The 16,948-nt window shown below is 42.9% G+C and overlaps 1 protein-coding gene across 1 annotated transcript in view; it reads right to left on the bottom strand.

Annotated features, from left to right (window-relative positions):
• TMEM67 (transmembrane protein 67) overlaps positions 1–16,948 on the bottom strand; it is a 959,807-nt gene that overhangs the window by 549,846 nt on the left and 393,013 nt on the right. Inside the window, exon 15 of the mRNA XM_033932787.1 lies at positions 15,827–15,913. Coding sequence (XP_033788678.1) covers positions 15,827–15,913 — 87 coding nt within the window. The remainder of the gene's footprint in view (positions 1–15,826; positions 15,914–16,948) is intronic.

Genomic DNA, 16,948 nt, shown 5'->3' on the forward strand with positions numbered 1-16,948 from the left:
TACCATGAGGCTCCAGAGAAACATGGTCCAGGTGAGCCGGTTCTGAGGAAGCCGACTGTAAGATATGGAAGAAGTAAAACTTGAACACATTGGAGATCTCTTTCTGAAAAAAGTCATTGAGCTTCTCTCTGAAAGACTGCACCAGAACCTATGAAGAACCAGCCAGTACCAACGGTGCCGCAGACTGCCTTGGTTTGGGTGACCTAGAGGATAATGCACCCCGAATGGAAGAAGCAGCATGCAGGTCTGCAGAGCGATTACATCATCTACTGGCCTGCATCAAGAGACTTGATGCGATTGAGGCCTGCGACATTTGCTGAGTAGAAGGAACCAGTACTAAAGACAACCAGCCGGTACTGTCGGTGCCGCAGGTTGTCTCGGTGAGGGTGACCTCGACAAGGATGCACACCTAGATGGAGAGACAACCTGCAAGTCCAAAGATCGGCGGCGGCACAGAGTGGTCTGCAAATTGTCTCTATAGCTCGAGTCGACTGACTCGATGTTGTAGAGACCAATACCACTTGCTGGGAAGACAGTGAGGTATCAGCTGGCTTTTCCAATGCAGAAGAGTGTCCCAATGTCGATGCCGATGTTGATGTATATGTCACTGGTTTCATTGGTGCGGGGTCAGAAGAAGTCTCAAAGCCAATATCGGAACTGAAGAGCTTCTCCTGCTGAAGTCAACAGGCTTTTAAGGAGTGCTTTTGAAGAGTGGAACATTTATGACAGGACTCAATTCAGTAGTCTGGTCCCAAACACTGGAGGCACCAGTTGTGGGGGTCCGTGATCGAACTTAACCTCTGGCATCTTCAGAAGCGCTTAAAACCTGTCATAGGCTTCGACATGGGACACACTTGAGAGGTGAAATCAAACTCAATGATGAAACTAAAAAGGTCTCATCTAAAAATGAAAGGGAAGCTAAGGAAAAGAAAAGAAAGAAAAAAATATATATACAGTCAAACTTCAGTTTGCGAGTAACCCGGTTTGCGAGTGTTTTGCAAGACGAGCAAAACATTCTCGCAAAACGTGTCTCACAAACCGAGTGTTGACTCAATTTGCGAGCACCCCCCGATAACCGGCATCGCTCCCCCCGCTCGCAAAGGGCCTCCTCCCGCTCGAATCAGCACCCCTCCCCCCCCCCCCCGCGAGAACAGGAACCCTCCGCACGACCAACTTTAACTCACCCCCCCTTTGGCACCGGCACGCAGCCCACAAGTGCCGGTGCCACTTGAAGATCTTCTTCTTCCCAGTCTCTGCCAGCTTTGAGCATGCATCTGTGCATGCTCAAGCCCTTCTAATTCTCCCTCTCGCAATCATTTACAGATATTTGCGACCTTTGGCGTGACATCAACGTTATCTGTCCAGTTTTTTTTGTGACAATTTTTTCTTTCCTCCTTTTTTACCATGGATCCCTGATGAAGATTGTCCGAAACACGGACCGTGTTGGGTCCCTCGCTTGGTAAAAGGTTTTTAGATATGATTTATTTGTCACAATAAAATTTGCCTGCATCGTGTACAAGCCTGCAGTTTTGGTTTAAAAAAGGGAGATCGCCTTACCTCCGGATAAGGCTAATTTGGACCATCTTCGAACAGTATGAATAGAGTCATTGTAGTCAAAACGAATATTAACATTGGAGATAGTTGAAGTGAGAAGAAGCCATTGTGAATGAGCCTGTGGAGAAAGCGAGTGTGAAGAGCAAATTGAGGAGAAAGGGATAATCAAGTCAGAAGAAATCAGTTGATTTACAAACCATAAGCCTGTCTGTTGCCATTTCTTCCAGGAAATGGGTTTGCCATTACATTTTAACTTAGGGTTATTCCAGAGAAACGTATTGGGGCTATCTTTGATAGAAATGTCCGCCACAGTATCTAGAAAGTGAAGTGCATGCTGTGTTGCACTCAGCAAGGAATATCTCTTCAAGTGCCTAGGAATGGTCATGGTAGTAAGGATAGAAATTGGGAAAGGTGCACAAATAAAGCGCTCCATCTCAAGCCAGGATGGGAAATCGGAAGATTGAGACTGGTGCAGCCAATGAGCCCCATATTTAGTCAGAGAAGCAACGTAATATAAGTAAAAATCTGGGAGGTTCATGCCTCCATGAATCTTAGAAGCCTTCAATTTGTTGAGAGCTATTCGAGGTTTTTGAATTCAGATAATTTTGTATTAATCCATTTAAAGAGTGATTGTTTACAAATAGAAGGAAGCATGGATAAGATATAGTTAATTTGAGGGGCCAATGTCATTTTGATGGAAGCAATTCTGCCCCACCATGATAGAAAAAGGGGGGACCACTTAGACATGGTTTGGGTAATGAGGCGTTTAACTTTGGATACATTAAGATCCTGGATGAGGGCATGATCATTATGAATTAAAATGCCTAGATATTTAATGGGATCGGAGGACCATTTGAAAGGGAAATGAGTCAAATCTGAAAATAATATACGGTCATTCAATGGAAAAACCTCGGACTTTTCCCAATTAACCTTATACCCTGAGAGCAGGGAGTACTGAGAAATAATTTGAATGAGAGGGGGAAGAGAGTCAAGGGGGTCACGAATGAAGAAAAGAACATCATCCGCAAGGCGGCTAGTTTGAGCTGTCAACATGTGGAGGTTATGCCTTTTATAGAGGTACATTGCCGGATTGCGGATAAAAGAGGCTCCAGAGCCAAATTGAACAAGAGGGGAGAAAGAGGGCAGCCCTGGCGAGTTCCTCTGTGAAGGGAGAATTTGTTCGAGAGGGCATTATTAATCAAAATGCGAGAAGTGGGTTGCCAATAAAGAGTTTTAATCCAGGAGGTAAAATAAGGGCTGAAATTATACCATTTAAGTACTCGAAGCAGGAAAAGCCTATCGAATGCTTTCTCTGTGTCAATGACTAGGCCAACCACAGGATCCGGGAGGGTTTTAGCATGAGCATTGATATGATGAAAAAGACGTAAATTATCACCAATGAAGCGGTTTTTAATAAAGCCCACTTGATCCTTGTGGATAAGAGAAGAAATCACTTTGTTGAGTCTCAAGGAAAGGAGTTTGGCCAGAATCTTATAATCCAGATTAAGAAGGAGATGGGTCGAAAATTTTTAACGAGAGTAGGATTCCTATCCGGTTTAGGAAAAACTATTAGAGTGGCTTCAGCAAAATTAAATTGTTTGTCCGGGGAAGAATGGAGGAAGTTATAATAAGAAAGAAGGTGCGGGGCCAGGAGATCATGAAATGTTTTAAAGAATTTGTTTGTGAATCCATCGGGGCCAGGAGCTTTATTGCTTGCTAAGGAGGAGATCGCAGCTTGAATCTCAGATAGCGAGATAGGTAAATCTAATTCTTGCTTAAGGGAATCAGACAAGTTCGGATGAGCAATAGAATCGAGAAAAGAATCAATGGCAGATTCCGACAATGAGGATTCAGATTGATAGAGGTTATTATAGAAGTTTTCAAATTGGTTAGAAATTAAGTTCCTATTGGTGACAATCTGTCCAGAAGGAGTTTGAATAGCGGAAATATGCAACTTTTTAGATTTGGCTTTGAGGTATCTAGCCAGGGGTCTACCCACAAGATTATCTAACTAAACTAAACTAAACCTTGGGTTTATATACCGCATATTCTCCACAACGTGGAGCTCAGCATGGTTTACAGGAGTTGGGATAGAACGGAACTCCAATGGAATTATAGAAGTAAGCATAAAGAGAGGTTAGAGGGCTTAGTGAACCAGAGAGGGAAAGAAAAGTTACAATTTAGAGAATAGCCAAGTTTTCAGATGCTTACGGAATAGTTGAAGGGAGCTCAAGTTACGAAGTGGGGAGATAAGATTATTCCAGAGCTCAGTGATTCTGAAGGGGAGGGAAGACCCTAGTTTACCAACATGGGATATGCCTTTTAATGAGGAGAAGAATAATTTTAGTTTTTGGGCGGATCTGGTGGAATTTGGATTTGAGGAATTCCAGGATAATGGAATAAAAGGAGGAAGGATGCCGTGTAGGATCTTGAAGGTTAGGCAGGAACATTTAAAGTGGACCCTGGAGATTACAGGAAGCCAGTGGAGCTTGGACAGGAGTGGTGAGACATGGTAAAATTTATTTTTTGAGAAGATAAGCTTAGCCAAGGTATTCTGGATTAGTTGGAGTCTATAGAGGCTTTTCTTTGTTAGGCTTAAGTAGATAGAGTTGCAATAGTCCAATCTGGAAATGATGGTGGATTATACGAGGACGGCAAAGTGTTTTTGATGGAAGTAGGACCTCACTTTCCTCAGCATGTGAAAGCTAAAAAAGCATTTTTTTTATCAAGGAATTGAGGTGGTCATTGAAGGATAGTGAGGAATCAATGGTGATGACCAGAACTTTGCTTGAGAACTCCAACTGTAGTGAGGAGCCTGAGGACAATGGGATGGAGGTGGGTAGTTGGTCTAATTTAGGGCCGAGCCAAAGTAGTTTTATTTTGGACTCGTTCAGTTTCATTTGTACAGTGAGGGCCCAAGATTGGAGGTTCATTATGCATGAGGAGATGTTCGCTGCGAGATTAGTGAGGTTCGAGTCGGTCTCGAGGAGGACCAGGATGTCATCGGCATAAGTGTAAAGTATTTCTAGGGGGTATAGGTGGAGGAGTTTCAGGGAGGACATATAAATGTTGAAAAGAATAGGAGATAGGGGGGAACCTTGTGGGACTCCACATGTCGGTTTCCATGGGGAGGATGAGGTGCCATTCTTGGTAACAGTGTAAGAACGGGAACGTAAGAAGTTCGAGAACCAGTCAAGGACTGTAGAGCTAATGCCTATCTCCGAGAGTTGGAAGACTAGAATATCATGGTGGAGAACATCAAAAGCTGCAGAAAGGTCGAATTGAAGGAGAACAGTGAATTTATTAGGAAAATGAAGTTGTTGAACCTTAGAGATTAGTGAGGCCAAAAGGGATTCAGTGCTGAAGTTGGGTCTAAAGCCATATTGATAGGGTAGGAGAATAGAGAATCTTTCCAGGTAGGATGAGAGTTGGGAGGCTACGATAGACTCTAGTAATTTGGTTAGGAGAGGAATATTTGCTATTGGGCGATAGTTGGATGGTGTCAAGGGATCCAGGTCAGCTTTTTTCAGTAGGGGGGGTCAACGCAATATGTCCCATTTCTGGGGAGAAAAGGCCCAATAATAAGGCAGAGTTTATAAGTTTGGTAAGAGATGAGATGGCCTGTGCGGGAATTTTCTCAAATAGGTAGGATGGGAATGGGTCCAAGGTACAGTTGCAAGATTTCAGTTTCAGGCAGAGTTTAAGGACCTGCGATTCGGATACTTGCTCAATGGCAGTCCAGGATCTGTTGACTGAGATAGGGTTGGAGACATTTGGGGTAGGGTTGGGAATGGCGGACACCAGAGAGTTGTAGGAGACTGCAGGCGGGAAGGAGCTTCTTAAGGTGGTGACCTTTCCGTTGAAGAAATTTGCTAGGACATCGGCTGATGGAGAGGAGGGGACCATGGAGGAGTCATTTTTAGAAGTTAAGGAGCACCAGATGTTGAACAGCACACTGTTCTGGTTGTTTGATCTGGTGATCTTCTCACCGTAGAAGTTCTTCCTTGCTTTTTTGAGTATAGTATTGTAAAGCTTAATATTGACCCTCCAGGTCTGTTTATCTGTAGGGGATTTAGATTTTTTCCCAGATGCGTTCCAGAGATCGACATTTCTGTTTCAGTTCTCTGTGATATGGAAGGTACTAGGGGGCCTTGCGGGAGTAGGAGATGGTTTTAGTGGAAAGTGGGGCAAGGGAGTGGTAGGTGGACTCTGAGAGGGTAATTCAGTTGTGCCAGTTGGTTACTGAATCTACAGGCTTAGGCATGGAGGAGAATTGGTTGAGAAATTTGGTCCAGAACTGATCGCTTGAAATGTTTTTGCGGAAAGTAATGGAATTAGAGGTATGGGGTGAAGTCCCAAGGTGCGACATGAAAATGGGGAGACAGAAGGCTCCTAAGAAGTGGTCGGACCAGGGGACGTTATTACCTATATAACGACCAGAAGCTGAGATGAAAAAGTCACATCTGGCTTTATATGAGAGAACAGTATTATATTCATATTTGAGATTCTGAATTTGATGGTGAAGAGAGTGATCATGAAGATGAGCAGATATTTGGCGAGATTCCAAATCTTTGATGGAGGATTCTAAGTCTCTTTCCTTCTGTTGAGAGAGCTTTTTCTTCCATGAAGCAAGTTTAATTATCTCTCCTCTAAGGGAAGCTTTGTAAGCCTCCCATACAATAGAAGGGGAGATATCAGGATCTTCAGAGTTGAGGTCAAAGAAATCAATGGTAAAGAGCCTAATCTTTTCAGCAATTTCCGCATCAAGGAGTAGATGATTATTTAAACGCCAAGAAGAGGAGCCTGAGGCTGCAGATGTGATTGCTAAATGTAGTGAGAGAGCTGTGTGGTCCATGAGCGAGATCGGATGGATGATGGTGTCCAATAATGTCGGAGTGAGGGAAGAGGAGAGAAGAAAGAAATCTATTCTGGAGTACGTATTGTGTGGAGGAGAGAAATGAGAGTACTCCCTGCCCTTTGGGTGAAGAATTCGCCAAGGATCTATAAGGGAAAAATTGTCTATGAGAGCATGTAGCTCTAAAAACGATTTGGATTTTGAAGGCTTGCAGGACGATGATCTATCAATGTATAAATCTTGAATCTGATTGAAGTCCCCACCTAAAATTAAGGGATATGTGCCAAAATCTAGTAAAGCAGTTTGTAAATCCCTAAAGAATTCTGGAGGGTCCAGAACATGGGCATACACATTGAGAAATATTAGATTCACTGGGTGTAACACAGCATGCACCAAGCACCACCTGCCCTCTTGAAACGCGTCTTGAAATAAGAATGTTTTTAATTTGGTCTTAAATTTATCAATTGATTTCTCATGGCAGATTTGACATGGCAATGCGTTCCATAAAGTAGGAGCGACTACAGAAAAGTTGGTTTTCCTGGTGTAGAAAAATTCCTTAATAGAGGGAACGGAAAGCAGGTTCAGAAAGGGATTAGATGTTTATCTAGAAAAGGAGGTTGATGGGTAAGTTTGATTTTGAAAACTAGCATGATTGTTTTGTATGTGATGCGATGAGTTAAGGATAGCCAGTGAGCTTGTTTCAGGAGAGGTGTGACATGATCAAATTTCCCTAGCTTGTATATAAGTTTTATGGCCATATTTTGTATAAGTTGTAGTCGTCGTAGTTCTTTTTGAGGGATTCCATTGTAGAGAGAGTTGCAATAATCAAGATGAGAGATGACAAGTGAATGAATTAGAGTAGAAATTGCTGCAGTGTCAAAGATAGATGATAGGGAACGTATAAGCCGGAGTTTGTAGAAACAGGTTTTTACTACTGTACTGATTTGGTCATGAAAGGTAAGATCCTTATCTATGGTAACCCCAAGTAGTTTTATTTTGGTTTCCATTTTTACAGGATGAGTTTTAATGAGAATCTTTCCGATAATAGTTTCATTCTTTTTAGTAGGGAAAAGTAGGCCACATGATTTATTGATATTTAGAGAGAGTTTATTTGCGTAGAGCCAGTCACTTATTTTGTCTAGTTTCTTGTTGATTGCTTGAATTTCTGTGGTATCAACTGGGTGGAGTAATTGAATGTCATCTGCATAAGCATAGATTGTGAGGCCTATAGACTGGGCTAGAGTAAGGAGGGGAGATAGAATAGAACCCTGTGGGACACCATAGGTTTGAGCTATAGGAAGAGAGATTTCCTTCTTCGAATGAACTCTAAAACTTTGTTCGTTGAAATATGAGATAAACCTGTGAGACCACAGTCTCTGAGTCGGTTGATAAGGAGAGAGTGGTCGATAGTGTCGAAAGTTGCGGTCAGGTCTAGTGAAATGAGAAGAACAGATTTTTGATGATCTAGGAAATAGTTAACAGTTGAAATGAGACCTAATAGTGATAGTTCGGTAGAGTAGGAAGAGCGAAAGCCGGTTTGGTGTGGATGTAGAGCATTAGTTTTTTCAATAAATTCGGCAAGTTGATTATAGATAATTTTCTATGTTAATTTAGAGATAAGAGAGAGGTTGGCTATGGGACGGAAGTTTGCTGACAATGTTGGATCTGAGTTTTGGTTCTTTAATTTTGGGAGAACGAGAGCGGATTTCCAAGCTTTAGGGACACAATTGTCTGTGAGACATTTTGTTACCATTTCCAAGAGAAATGGTCCGAAGAAGGTAAAAAAAATTTTCAGAAGCATAGGGGGAATACTCTCTGTGGAGTTATTTGGTGTGTTGATAGATTGGAGAACTTTGAAAAGATTGTCCAGAGACGGAGGTTTGAAGTTAGTACATGTACTAAAAGATAGAAGAGTTGATTCAACCAGGGTATCTTGGGGGGGGGTATGAATGGATTGTCCAAGGTGAGAGCGGATCTCCTTGATTTTATTATCAAAAAAGAATGCAAGCTCAGAGGCTGGAGGTTGTGTGGAAAGTGGGGGTGGTTTCTTTTTGGAATAAGGGTATAATGATTGAACTATACTAAAGAGTGTGGAGGAATTACGGGTTGTGATTATGAATTTTGAGTAGTATTCTTTTTTAGCTTGTTGAATGGCGATTTTGTACAGAGTGGCCCTTTCTTTATATAATAGAAGAGAATGATTTGATCGGGTAATACGCCATTTGGTTGATCAGGGACATGAGAATAAATTTTATGGAGATATAAGATACCACTGATACAGCATGTTGTATCCATTTTCCACCAAAGAGCTAGATATGGAAAGATACAGCAAGCGATTAAAAACTTGCTCCCAGTTTATAACCGGTTCCGCAGGACACAAGAGACCCTCCCAGAGTGAAATAAATTTAATAAATTTAATAGGAGTGAAATAAATTTAATAGGAGGGGTGAATAAGAGCCTTATAAAATCTAGAAATACAGCACCGACCACAACTCCCCATAAGTGCCCACTCTAAGGGGGTCTCTGGCAAGTGAAGTTCCTCTAAAGTCCTACGCCCTACAAAATCCACCACTTGGCAATAGCGAAAATGATAGAACATAAGAACATAAGAAGTGCCTCTGCTGGGTCAGACCAGATGTCCATCATACCCAGCAGTCTGCTCATGCGGAGGCCCACCAGGTCCAGGACCTGTATAGTAACCCTCTATCTATACCCTTCTATGCCCTTTTCCTTCAGAAAATTGTCCAAACCCTTCTTGAACTCCAATACCGTACCTTGTCCTATCACGCCCTCTGGAAGCGCATTCCAGGTGTCCACCACCCGTTGGGTGAAGAAGAACTTCCTAGCATTGGTTCTGAATCTGTCCCCTCTTAATTTTTCCGAATGGCCTCTCGTTCTTGTAGTTTTCAAAAGTTTGAAGAATCTGTCCCTCTCCACTTTCTCTATGCCCTTCAAGATCTTGTAAGTCTCTATCATGTCCCCTCTAAGTCTCCGCTTCTCCAGGGAAAAGAGCCCCAGTTTCTCCAATCTTTCGGCGTATGAAAGGTTTTCCATACCTTTTATCAAACTTGTCACTCTCTTCTGAACCCTCTCGAGTATCACCATATCCTTCTTTAGGTACGGCGACCAATATTGGACACAGTACTCCAGATGTGGGCGCACCATCGCCCGATACAGCGGCAGGATAACCTCTTTCGTTCTGGTTGTAATACCCTTCTTGATTATACCTAGCATACTATTCGCTTTCTTAGCTGCCGCTGCGCACTGTGCCGATGGCTTCATTGTCTTGTCTACTATTACCCCCAAGTCCCTTTCTTGGGTACTCTCACTCAATGACAGCCCTCCCATCGTGTAGCTGTATCTCAGGTTTCTGTTTCCTAAGTGCAACACTTTACATTTCTCTACATTGAATTTCATCTGCCATCTCATTGCCCACTCCCCTAGTTTGTTCAGGTCCCTTTGTAAACCTTCGCAGTCCTCTATAGTCCTAGCCCCACTAAATAGTTTGGTGTCGTCTGTGAATTTTATTACTTCGCACTTCGTCCCTGTTTCTAGATCATTTATGAATACATTGAATAGCAGCAGTCCGAGCACCGACCCCTGCGGAACACCACTTGTGACCCTCCTCCAGTCCGAGTAGTGGCCCTTCACTCCTACCCTCTGTTTCCTGCCTGCCAACCAATTCCTGATCCACCTGTGTACATCTCCAAGTTTCCAAGTTTATTAAGTATTTGATTAATTGCTTATTCCACATGATTCTTCAGTTTCCGAAGTAGGCGTTCATGGGGTACCTTGTCAAAGGCTTTTTGGAAGTCTAAGTATACGATGTCAATGGGGTCCCCTTTGTCCATCCGTTTGTTAATTCCTTTGAAGAAGTACAATAAGTTTGTTAGGCACGATCTTCCCTTGCAGAAGCCATGTTGGCTTGTTTTCATAAGTTTATTCCTTTCTAGATGCTCCTCGATGGTATCTTTTATCAGCGCTTGCGCCATTTTCCCCGGAGCTGAGGTCAGACTTACCAGCCTGTAGTTCCCCGGGTCACCTCTTGATCCCTTTTTAAATATGGGCGTAACATTGGCTATCTTCCAATCCTCTGGGATCACACCTGTTTTCAGGGATAGATTACAAACTTGCTGTAGGAGTTCCGCTATTTCCTCCTTAAGCTCTTTCAGCACTCTAGGGTGGATTCTGTCTGGGCCTGGTGATTTGTCAGTTTTTAATTTTTCTAGCTGCCTGTATACGTCTTCAAGGTTTACTTCCATGGATGTTAATTTTTCTTCTTGTTCTCCTTTGAAGATTTGTTCAGGTTCCGGTATGTTGGATGTGTCCTCATTTGTAAATACTGACGAAAAGAACGTATTTAGTCTTTCTGTCACTTCTCTCTCCTCCTTCACCACACCCTTCCTATCTCCGTCATCCAACAGTCCTACTTCATCCCTAGCCTGCTGCTTCCCTTTAACGTATCTAAAGAACAGTTTGAAATTTCGTGCTTCCCTGGCTAGCCTCTCTTCATATTCTCTTTTTGCTTTTCTAACCACAAGGTGACATTCTTTTTGATACTTCCTGTGTTCTTTCCAGTTCTCCTCGGTTTTACCTTTTTCCATTTATTGAATGAATTCTTCTTATCACCTATCGCTTTCTTCACTTCTTTAGTTATCCATGCCGGGTCTTTTGTTCGGCTCTTTTCGCACCCCTTTCTGAAGCATCCAAATCATAGGCCTCTGAGAGATCAGAAAACGACAACAAACTACCATCCTCCTCAAAATCCCCCAAATCTCCAAGGCCTCATTGAGCCCAAACTTGAAAACGAGTATCAAGCTGTCTGGGTAAAAAAACCCTCTGCTACCCACAGCGGTATGCCCCTGAAATAAAGCCGGGAGCGAAAAAGACAGGCCCGCGTTCTAGCCCAGATAGTTTAGATAAGGATTAGCCCCCTTAAGCAACCCACACAGGTGTCTTAATAAATAAACTGAGTGCCCTCAGTTTGGGCCCCAAAATGGAGGACTGGTTGAGTGGAAGGTGACAGAGGGGAGTGGTCAATGGAGATCGCTCTGAGGAAAGGGATGTTACCAGTGATGTGCCTCAAGGTTCGGTTCTTGAGCCTGTTCTTTTATAATGTTTCAGTGATATTGCTGAATGTGCTGTCAGGTAAGATTTTCCTCTTTGCGGACGATACCAAAATCTGCAATAGAGTAGACATCCCTGATAGTGCCTACTCTATTGCCTAAACGAAGCTTGAAGAATGCTTTGAAATTTGGCAGCTGAGATTTAATGTTAAGAAATGCAAGATAATGCTTTCAGTCTGCATAAACCTGAGAGAACAGTACAGTTTAGGGGGTGAAGAAATGTTGTACACTAAAGAGGAATGGGACTTGGTTGTGATATTATGTGATGAAAAGGAGACGGTGAAAGTTAGATGGATGCTAGGGTGGATAGGAATGGTCAGTAGGAAAAAGGAGGCTATTGATGCCCCTGTATAAGACTCTGGTGAGACCTCATTTATAATATTTTGTACAATTCTGGAGACTGCGCCTTCAAAAAGATTTAAACAGGATGGAATTGGTCCAAAGGAAGGCTATTAAAATGGTCAGTGGTCTTCGTCACAGACTTAAAGATCTCAATATGTATACTCTGGAGGAAAGGCGGAAGAGGGGGGATATGAGAGAGATGTTTAAATACCTACATGGCATAAATGTGCATGAAGCGAGTCTAAAGTGAGTCTTGAGAAAGGGTCCTTTGTCCCCCATGAAATGGAACTCATATTAACCTCATATGTCAAGACTTTATATACAGGCCTGTCCTGTATTTGAACTTGGACTTTCAGCCTGCTTAAGTTTCATTTAACAAAAACAGGCTAAGGCTCTGCTGGAGAAGCCATGTGATCAAGAATATGTGTAAGTTGCAGGTGCAGTTCTTGGTACAGACAAGTACAGAATAACAACCCTGCATACAAATCTTAGGTGTCAGGTCTTAGGAATGTAATGAACATCTACCTAGGACTGGATCTGACACAGAATAACACATAAAACAACTGGCCATCCTGCCAACAACCTGCCAAATAAGGGAACAACAGGAAAACCTGTGAAATCTTGCAAAGGCTGGCCTTTTATGGATAAGGGCAGCTATGAGAACCAGGAGATGATAGAACAGGGCAGATACTAGCATATTTTCAATATGACAAGATGAGCATTGATTGGCACAAAAGTGGAAGGTGTAACAATGAGTAAAGATTATAACAATGAGTTAAGATTATAACAATTGAGGTACTTCCTGGTTTCAGCTAGAGATTGCACTCTACAGTTACATATTTTTTGCCTGGGCATCTATCTGTATGATCTCTCCATAAGAACATAAGAATAGCCTTACTGGGTTAGACCAATAGTTCTCATGGTGGCCTATCCAGGTCACTAGTACCTGGCCAAAAACCAAGGAGTAGCAATATTCCATGCTACCGATACAGGGCAAGCAGTGGCTTCCCCCATATCTTTCTCAATAACATACTATGAACTATTCCTCCAGGAACTTGTCCAAACCTTTCTTAAAACCAGCTCGCTATCCACTCTTACCATATCCTCTGGCAACGTGTTGCAGAGCTTAACTATTCTCCGAGTGAAAATTAATTTCCTCCTATTGGTTTTAAAAGTATTTCCCTGGAACTTCATCGAGTGTCCCCTATTCTTTGTAATTTTTGACGGAGTGAAAAATCGATCCACTTGTACCCGTTCTACTCCACTTAGGATTTTGTAGACTTCAATCATATCTCCCCTAAGCAGTCTCTTTTTCAAGCTGAAGAGCCCTAACCGTTTTAGTCTTTCCTCATATTAGAGGCATTCCATCCTCTTTACCATCTTGGTTGCTCTTCTTTGAACCTTTTCTAGCGCCACTATATCTTTCTTGAGATAAGGAGACCAGAATTGAATGCAATACTCCAGATGAGATTGTACCATGGAGTGATACAGGGGCATTATAATATTCTTAGTCTTGTTAACCATCTCTTTTTTGATAATGCCTAGCATCCTGTTTGCTTTTTTGCCCGCTGTGGCACATTGGGCGGAAGGTTTCATTGTATTGTTTACGATGGCATTCAGATCCTTTTCTTGGGCGCTAATCCCCAACGTGGACCTTAGCATCCAGTAACTGTAATTTAGGTTATTTTTCCCAATGTGCATCTCTTTGCATTTGACCACATTAAATTTCATCTGCCATTTGGATGCCTGGTCTTCCAATTTCTTAAGGCCCGCCTGCAATTTTTCACAATCTGCATGCGTTTTAACAACTTTGAACAGTTTAGTGTCATCTGCAAATTTAATCACCTTACTCATCGTTCCAATTTCCAGATCATTTATAAATAAGTGTAAATAGCACCGTTTCCAATACAGACCCCTGCGGCACTCCAATGTTTACTCTCTTCCATTGAGAAAAATGACCATTTAACCTGGGAACCTATGCAGCACTGGAAAGCCTCAAAATTCAGATTAAAAACAAAATCAAATGCAAAGCGGATAAAGGACACCTTCTCTACTTGTTTGTAGAAGGACAAACTGAGGTGTGGTGCTGCCCAGTGACACAAGGAGATGGAGCTGAAAATGTAGATGATGCCTTTTGTAAAACTTGAAGGTTTGGGAGAGTGAACCCACTTGTCAAGACTATTGTACCCTTTGCACTAGAAAGCACAGTTACTTACCGTAACAGGTGTTATCCAGGGAAGCACACTTTTTCAAAAACAAAAAGGCGCACAGCGACTCCGAGCCAAAACAAAGAAGCTGCGTTGGTAGAAAGGCATGGAAACACGGAGAGAAAAATCGACAGGGCTTTCTGGCTCCACAGAAAACTAAGAACTGAAGACAATGAGGAGGGGATGCGCCCTCTAGTGGAGCAGGAAGGCACGCACATGCGTGGTGCAGCACCAGCAAACTTAAAATCTTCAATCAAGTTTGCTTGAAAAGCTGTCCGCGTCGGGGCTCCGTGGATGACGTCACCCACATGTAGAGAATATGCTGCCTGCTTGTCCTGGGATAAAAGGCAGTTATGATATAAAAAATTAGATCAATTCCTTTTCAGAATTTTCTGAACAATTTTTTCTGTAATCTTCGATGTAACTGCTCTATCACAAAACTCCCCAAAACAAACCATACAAATCTTACGACTATAGACATTATGGGGCTCATAATAAAAAAGCAACAACATCTATAAAGTAGCCTAAATGGGTACTTGGACGATCAAAAAGCCTGATCGTCAAAGTAGCCTAAATGGGTACTTGGACGATCAAAAAGCCTGATCGTCCAAGTACCCATAACCAAAGCTGGTTTTAGACATATCTAAAACCAGCTTAGGCCTTTCCCCTGCCTCTAAATGCATAGAGCATAAAGAGGCATTTTTAGAGGAGGGGAAAGGGCGGGAGGTGGGTGGGAGATAGGCCGACCTACATTTAGTCATACAGCAGGTATAACCAAACCTTTTGATAGGTTGCCTAGTTGGCACTTATAAGTTTTGACTTAGACTAAGTCAAAACAGGGTATAAGTGCCGAAAAAGGGGCCGCTGAGCTTATCGCAGCAGCCCCCAGCAACGATTGCGGCAGGAGAGATGGCTCATCTCTTCTGCCGCGATAGCGATTGCCCCCCCCAAACTGCGGCACTTCGGGGTGAGGATTGCAGCAGGGGAGATGGCTCATCTCCCATGCAGCGATAACAATTCCGATGTGCCTCCAACCGCAGCACTTCGGATCGCTATCATGGCAGGAGAGATAGCCAATTTCTCCTGCCGCGATTGCCCCCCCCCCAACATGATCCTGCCTGTATTTTAGTGGGGGTGGGGGTAGGGGGGTTGCTGGGTAGGAGGGCTTGGGCTCCCTCCTGCCCCGATCGTGTTGGGGGAGGGGGCGATCGCAGCAGGAGAGATTGGCTATCTCTCCTGCCGCGATAGCTATCCGAAGTGCCAAGGTTGGCGGCACATCGGGATCGTTATCATGGCAGGGGAGAAGAGCCATCTCTCCTGCCGCAATCCTTGCTGGGGGGGAAAGGTGGGCTGTGGATTCTGTAACCGGTGTTCTTTTTGACAGAAACCAGTTACAGAATCCAGCATTTAGGCGAAGGACTGTCTCCTCCTTTGCCTAAAAGGTCTGGTTTTGGGCGTTTGGGACTTAGGCTTTTTTGGGGTTCATTATTCTGTTGTAAGTGTAAACATAGTGGTGGTCTGGGCGTTTAAACAGCTGAACGAAGAGGCAGACCATTATTTTTTTTTTTTTTAAACCTCCTTTTGGACGTTTTTTTTGAGAATGGACATTTTCCCTGCTTCTACTTTTAGCGTTTAGGGCCTAGGCCAAAAGGGGACTTAGACGTTTTGTTTTTTTATTATGCCCCTCTATGTGTCATTTCCTCATTCTTCCAGCAGTAACAAAATAATATTAATCAATTTACTTGCAAAGTTCCTTCTTCCAGTTTTTCCCATCCAAGAAAGTGTCCCCTAACATCATATAGAGCTGCAATGAACTGCATTCTTGTATTCTGCCAATTAAAATAGACAAAGAAAATGCATACATATGTAAATGTCAGTCAGGGGTTCTCATAACAAATATTTAGTTTTCTCAAGAGTATGGCAACCAACTCTTGCTACTTGCTGATCTGACAATTTCCCCTTACACAAACTCTTACTGCTAACCCTTTCAAGAACACTCACCCATTCTTCCATGCCAACATACCCATGCAATCCCTAACTCCTCAAGGATGCTCTCACCCATAAATCCCAACCCCCTATCCAATCCATTCATCCACTTTCCTTCCAATGATCTTATCCTCTCCCTTAATCCCCCCCAATGCATTTACCCACCTTTCCAATGATCACACACTCACCTATCAATTCCCTTATTATACCATCCCTCCCACCTCTTCCTTCACAGTTATCTATACAGCAACCATAGCTAGCAGAAGAACAGCAAAGCCACATTCCACTCTCTTTTGCCAGGTGCTCTCTGCAGCTATTAAAGGCAAAAAAGACTAAATGGAGAGGGATGAGTAAGTGTATGTGGGGAATAATTGCATCAGTAGGCAAAAGAACGGGCACCACATGTAAACTCATTGGTGCTTATTTTCAAAGTAGATAGATGCCTCAAAATGACTAAAAATGTCCATATGCAAAAAAAGTCCAAATCTCTAGAAAGCTTTCTGTTGAGATAGAGACTATGGGAGAATTTACAGGTTGTGAGACCTATTCCTGCATTTTGCTAGGGTTTCTGAAGTCACGGGCTTGTACAAACTGGTTTCAGTTCAGATGCTCAAAATGCTAATGTGTGGCATGTGAGTGTGTAGATTTCTTGCTGTGAAGAGTTTCTCAAGGACACAAAACAGTACTGTAAAGACAATGCGCTATTTAACAGTGCTGAAAGGAAATGCAAGTCAGCAGGACACTCCATCCGGGAACCTAAGAACTGATAAAGAGATGCCAGGCTAATGCACTGATACCGATGTACCCGTGTGAAGAATAGAAACTTCAAGAAGAAGAAAGTTCCAGAAGCTATGCCTGTCCAGGGCCCCCCAGGGAAG

Source organism: Geotrypetes seraphini, chromosome 2 (assembly GCF_902459505.1).
Source record: "Geotrypetes seraphini chromosome 2, aGeoSer1.1, whole genome shotgun sequence".
In the NCBI taxonomy this organism is placed as follows: domain Eukaryota; kingdom Metazoa; phylum Chordata; class Amphibia; order Gymnophiona; family Dermophiidae; genus Geotrypetes; species Geotrypetes seraphini.